The sequence below is a fragment of the Micromesistius poutassou genome, assembly GCF_964030765.1.
Source record: "Micromesistius poutassou genome assembly, contig: SCAFFOLD_5326, whole genome shotgun sequence".
NCBI lineage: Eukaryota > Metazoa > Chordata > Actinopteri > Gadiformes > Gadidae > Micromesistius > Micromesistius poutassou.
In genome coordinates this window covers 5,559-12,097 of record NW_028179370.1, presented here as the reverse complement: position 1 = coordinate 12,097, position 6,539 = coordinate 5,559, and the positions used below count along the sequence as shown (strand labels likewise).

The following is a 6,539-nucleotide window of genomic DNA, read 5'->3' as shown; positions in this document are numbered from 1 at the left end:
ATGTTGTCCATCGTTTACCTCTTAAGTGTATTGGGATCCATAGCGGCAGCCTGCCACACAGTGTGGAGGTTATGTGTAAGGACACCAGCCATTGTGTTGCCAGAGGAAACCTGCTGTTTTCTTTGAGCAAGGAGACTATTTATAAAAACAGGAGTGGTGCTCACAGAAGTCACATTTTGTTAATCGTGTATACTTTACCGACTATGGGCAATATAATATGTTCCTGAAATGTAATGAGTGGTTTCAGAACTTGGATGGCCTCTATCACAGTGGATATTGAGGGTTGTGCATCGGGTTTGAAGAAGCTGCAACTGTGACAATCGCATGGGCCCTGGGTTGTAATTCGTCAGGGAGAGACAAAGCTTAGTTTAAAACCGATTGTTTCTTAACAGAATACAAGCTATCTCAGGAACAGCATGCCACTGCATAAAGGATACTGCCCAAACCCGTTGCATCAGGGTCTGGAAAACTCTGGCCTTTCAAATGCATAAGTGACCCTTGCAGAACCATAGGGAACAATGGCCCTCTTCCAGAGCCAGGGGTGGGAGAAGGTCAGCAGGCAGAACTTGTCGTCTATTTCTTTTTCAGGAAATTGTCTATTTTTGTGCTCAGAATGTTATATAAGCAGGGTTGAATTATACAGCATATTACACATTTGAACATGGCATTCAAACTGGGATATTTTGGCAAATGAGGAGATCCCAAGGTGTATGTAAACGTAATTAGGTTTCGGAGCTCTACATCCTTAAAAAATAACACTCAATCCACACGAGGATTCAAATGTTATATTAAAAAGGAAAATGACTGAAATCAGCACATAAATGGGGAAAGAACCTATCAACAAATGACTTGGCTTTAAATGTAATAAAATATATATAGCTATGAGAAAAAAATTATTAACGTCTGTTTCTCTTGTGTTTTTCTTCAGCGGTCTAACCAAACTGTGGGGATGGAAGTAAGAAAATAACAGCCAAGCTGTTATTGGATGTGTGAGCGGGACTGTGCCAAAGAGGACAACTAACCCCGGCCCTGTTGACATCAGCTGCCTGCTTCAAGGACAGGGACCCTGGCCACTGGATTACTGTTTCGACAGGCTCAAGGAGGCAGAAGAGGATTGTGCTTTAGCCGGAAGACCTGGAGTATAACAAGCCAAACAGGCCTAGACTGAGGCTTGTGGCACAGGACGCCGGCATGGTTCAGCCCAGCTTTGTGTCCACTCACCATGACTGCTAGGTCCGAGGAGCTAAAGGATCTTTTGCTGCAGCTAACCCCTGTTTACCGAGGAACAAATATCAAGCGGCCCAAAAACTAATTTGGGGTCACGGCCCTGAGCACGAAAAAAAAAGGTTTCCGACAGCATCAGGAATTTTAATATTCTCTGGTGATTGCATGTTTTGTCACTGAGTGGGGATGCCTTTTCTCTGGGCTTATCTGCCATGGTAAAAGCTTTGAAAGCATGAGCTCCTGACAACAGAGTGGAGGTCATCGACTGAACAAGGATCCAGCTCAGCAAACACTGACCTGGTCGGGACATCCTGATAAACCCCCCCTACTGAGAAACTTTTTGCTTTTGAAGAGGATCAGAACAGATTCGGGGGTGAAAATCTTTATTGGATTTTGTCGGCCGGAAAGGATTTACCGTCAACGTCTCGAACGTCAGTTACGGTAAATATAGGCCGCTGTGCTGCTTTTTCCGCTTCACTGACCAAAACATAATTTCTAATGAGACATGCAGGAAGAGAGGTCATGACAGGAATGCATAATGAAAGCGATAAATCAGCATTAGGCTAATTAATAGGGAACTACACTCCAATAGTCAGGGAAAATAGACGGCCAGTTGGCACCTACCCTGTTTGTTAATTCCAAGGCATCCATTTGCACTGACTGATTTACTAAAATAAATATACAAAATGTGTGGATGAGATACAGGAAATCTAGAACACAACCGCGCCTTTGAAAACCATTTTAAAGATCATTGTAAAGATTAATGAATGCAATGCTTTGTTAGAACAAAAAAGTGCCAGATTGCCACCCAAGTCAGTGTATGTGCGTTGCCGCGATCAGTAGTTTGAGTGAAAAGTATAACATTCCTCAGATGGCTCGCACTGCTCATATTACTCCGAGAGAATAGCATCTCGTTTCTCATCTGTCGACTGAGAATCGTTTTGCTTTTTTTCTCCAAGCTATGCAGAAGCCAGATAAAAACCTGAGAATTTGAACGGGAAGGGAGATGATTTAACACAGAGTTGCACAACACTTCACCAACAAAGGCTGACTTTGTTCACTCTCACAGTCTGTGCTATGAAAGGCAGCCTTGAGATACAGAAATGTGTAAAACAACTTTCGTCTGCTATTACATCCCGCAAGCTCGGGTCAAAAGCCAAAGAACAGGGATCTAATTCAATTCACTTTTCCCTCTCCTCACATCCTGTTAAGAATATCTTAAGGACACAACTATACACCTCGATAATGCACGTGTTCAGTTAAAATTCACACTAAATTAGGTAGATCCGCAATCTGCAGGCAACCCACTCTAACAAGCAACTGTGAGAGGAGCATTTTGTCTCTCATTTGAAAGGTCTCATGCATTAAACACACTATTCCTTTTCCTCTTTAGGTTATCGCGTGTGATTGGCCTGCCGAACCAGACAGCTTCAAGATGGTGCCTCAGTGCAAGTCCTTCGTTCTCTTCCTCGTCCGCATCGGGCTCCTCCTCGGGCTGGCCAACCCCCTGGTCACCTCGGCTTCCTGTCCCTCATCCTGCCGCTGTGACGGCACCTTCATCTACTGCAACGATCGTGGCCTGACCTCCATCCCGCTCGGCCTACCCCTGGACTCCACAGTACTCTTTCTGCAGAACAACCGCATCAAAAGCTCTGGCATTCCCACGGAGCTTCAGAGGCTGGTTAACGTGGAGAAGATCTACCTGTACTGCAATAACCTGGACGAGTTCCCCACTAACCTTCCGCTGGGTGTCAAAGAGCTCCACCTTCAGGAGAATAACATCCGGATGATCACCCACACCTCCTTGTCCCAGATCCCCTCCATCGAGGAGCTGCATCTGGACGACAACTCTGTGTCGGCAGTGAGCATCGAGGAGGGCGCGTTCAGGGACAGCAACCACCTCCGGTTGCTGTTCCTCTCCCGGAACCACCTGAGCACCATCCCTTCAGGCCTGCCCATGACCATCGAGGAGCTGCGCTTCGACGACAACCGCATCTCATCCATCTCGGAGCAGTCCCTGCAAGACCTCATCAACCTGAAGAGGCTGGTGCTGGATGGTAACCTGCTCAACAACCGTGGGATCGGGGAGATGGCTTTCATCAACCTGATCAATTTGACTGAGCTCTCGCTCATGAGGAACTCTCTGACGTCTCCCCCGGCGAACCTGCCTGGAACTAGTTTGGAGAAGTTGCAGCTGCAGGATAATCACATTAACCGGGTTCCGCCTGGGGCTTTTGCCTTCCTCAGGCAGCTGTATCGGCTGGACTTGTCTGGGAACAACCTGAGCAGCCTCCCGCAGGGCGTGTTTGAAGACTTGGACAATCTCACACAGCTCCTGCTACGCAACAACCCGTGGCAGTGCACGTGCAGGATGATGTGGGTGCGTGACTGGCTACGGTCTCTGCCTACGAAGGTGAATGTACGCGGCTTCATGTGCCAGGGCCCTGATAAGGTCAAGGGCATGGCCATCAAAGACCTTTCCACGGACATGTTTGATTGCACCGACACGGAATTCAGCCCGACCTACGAGACGAGCACGGTCTCCAACACTTTCCCCCCCTCTCAGCCGCAGTGGCCCATATACGTGACTAAAAGGCCAGTGGTGAAAGGCCCCGGCATAAGCAGAAACTACCACAGCACCACAACGTCCTCGGGCAAGAAGATGATTACCATCAGTGTGAAATCGACCAGTTTGGACACGGTGCACATCTCTTGGAGGGTGTCACAGCCCATGACTGCTCTGCGACTCAGCTGGCTGAAGCTGGGGCACAGCCCTGCCTTCGGATCCATCACTGAGACCATTGTGCAGGGGGAGACAACGGAGTATCTGCTCACGGCGCTGGAGCCAGAGTCTTCCTATAGGATATGCATGGTTCCCATGGAGACCAGCAACATTTACCTGTCGGACGAGAAGCCTGTGTGCATCGAGACAGAGACTGGTTCTCACAAGTCCTACAACCCCACCACCACGTTGAACCGGGAGCAGGAGAAGGAGCCTTACAAAAATACCAGTCTGCCTTTGGCTGCTATCATTGGAGGGGCTGTGGCTCTCTTGGCAATAATTGTGTTGGCCCTGGTGTGCTGGTACGTCCACCGGAACGGTTCCATCTTTTCCAGGAACTGCACCTACAACAAGGGTCGGAGGAGGAAGGACGACTATGCGGAGGCCGGCACCAAGAAGGACAACTCCATTCTGGAAATAAGGGAGACTTCCTTTCAAATGATCCCTATAAACCACCTGCCTGTGTCCAAGGAGGAGTTTGTGATACACACGATCTTCCCACCCAATGGCCTGAGTTTGTACAAAAGCCCAAACAGCGATAACAGTATTAACAACAGGAGTTACAGAGACAGTGGAATACCAGATTCAGATCACTCCCATTCATGATATTACGCGTGGACATTCGTACTTGAGTGCGTGACGTAAAACAGAGTGGAAAGACTTCTACAAACACACTGGATCTATAAGACTAAGAAAGCAATGTTCTGTACATTTGCCATATAATTTATATTTAAGGACATTTTATGAAGATGAAGAACGTTCCAATTGCAGGCCACTGGTTCATCAGTGAGTGTTGTAACTAACTGCAATTCTATATTTTAGGAATTTGTAGTAATTTGTACTGTATTTGCGTTGCTTAAGGTTACCGACCAACTAAAAAGAAACTCTGTTCTACTGAGATATGATGACTTGTCAACTGTGAAAGTGGGTTTTCATTGCTGTGTTGAACAATCAGACTTTAGAAAACCTTGTAGTATAAGCACAGGTCATATTCTAACTTTGTGACTGTTGGTAAAACAAAAAGGCAAAAAAAAAAAGAAATGACATAAAATAAGGCACATCTGATCAAGTAATAGGCTAAGCGGGCATGCTGCTTACCTACAGGCTTTGCAGACGGTAGCTGTGCCCCAGAGACGAAATAAATGTTAATTCTGGTAATCTAGTATTAAAGTGGGATGGGGGAGAAGAGACCCACAGAGACGAGGTGCTTTCGTTCTGTTTTTTTTCCCAGTGTGTGAAGTATTTCTTTTCTGATTGTAAGAAGCGGACGCGTTTCAGAGCGGTAACCCGCAGTGGGGTTTACCGTGGTGTTTCAGAACGGCCTGTGAGCCACAGCACAGGGTGAATAAAGCACACCACAACCCAAGATACTCTCTCTCTGCTTCTCAATTATAAGTAGAGTCAAAAGACTGACACAGGACTCCGCCCCACTATCTATTTGTAAAATCCAAACAAAAGGCCAAACCACAATGGTGACATTCTTTAGTACCGTGTACCATGCGTCACTTTAGACACCCGGGCAGAGAAAGTAAAAGCGTGTTGGCTTTCATTAGAACACCACAGTGTCAGTGACTCCTTGTTATAAGTATTATTTTTTCTTATTATTTACAATTTCACACTTTTACGTTGCCACAGTTTAAAAATTAATTGTTCTTTACAATGGAAAACCAAAGTGCATTGTACGCCCTTTGGCCAGTCTTGTATGTGCCTTGATCCAATGCTTATTGTATTTAGCTTTTTAAGAAACCAGTGACTTTTTTCATACACACTTGAATATGAGAGATATTGGTCATATTGCAGAATAAAAGTGGACAAAAATTACGCCTTGTTTTTTTCTTTTTTTGTCTACGAAAGATGAATCGGGCTCCTTGACTTCGACCACCAGTCACTATTATTTTGTTGTGCAACTCTAAAACTTGGACTAATCATGTTTCAATGGAGTCTATTTATTTCTTCTTCCATTAGTCAAGGCCAAGACCCACTGCCCGGAACATCGTAGAGATAAACAGAACCCAAGCATGTTCCTGTCCTCACAGTGACTCCTCGCTGCAGAGTCCTTAGCTCTGAACCTAAGACAACACAGAAACGGGCCCTGGTCCTTCCATGGTGTAGTGTGACTCTGAAGGTTGAAGTGACATTGTTCTCCAGACCCGGCGTTCCACTCCACGAGACTCTCTCACAGAGCAACATCTGCTCAGGGCTGCTGTTGTTCTTTTCGCGCAGTGGGGTCGTGTGTGACTTATCCGACGGGCCGGAGAGGGAAACAAAATAAAAAGAGAAAGAAAAATGGCTGTAGAGGGGAACGAGTCCTGTGGAGAGATGGGGAGTACGGGATGGGCCTCACAGGCCACAGTATGTGGGGGGGGGGGGGGGGGGGGGGGGCGGGGGGCAGGGGAACATAGGCACCGCAAGGACTACAAAGAACCAAGGCCGATACAACACAAGTCCACGCTTCAGGCAGTGTATTTAATCACACAGCCAGAGCATGGCAAGGTTAGGACCCACAAACATTTGTTTAATTAAAGAAAAAAAC

The 6,539-nt window shown here is 46.6% G+C and overlaps 1 protein-coding gene across 1 annotated transcript; it reads left to right on the top strand.

Annotated features, from left to right (window-relative positions):
• The first annotated feature begins 1,571 nt into the window (after nt 1-1,571).
• On the top strand, nt 1,572-6,135 carry LOC311372890 (leucine-rich repeat transmembrane protein FLRT3-like). Its single transcript, XM_084489821.1, has 2 exons — nt 1,572-1,665; nt 2,618-6,135. The coding sequence occupies exon 2, from the start codon at nt 2,660-2,662 to the stop codon at nt 4,610-4,612; it is 1,953 nt and encodes a 650-aa protein (XP_084345947.1). The 5' UTR covers nt 1,572-1,665; nt 2,618-2,659; the 3' UTR covers nt 4,613-6,135.
• The last annotated feature ends 404 nt before the right edge of the window (nt 6,136-6,539 follow it).

Excerpts from the sequence above, each read along its gene's own strand:
- LOC311372890 (XM_084489821.1), top strand. The coding sequence starts at position 2,660 with ATGGTGCCTCAGTGCAAGTCCTTCGTTCTCTTCCTCGTCCGCATCGGG.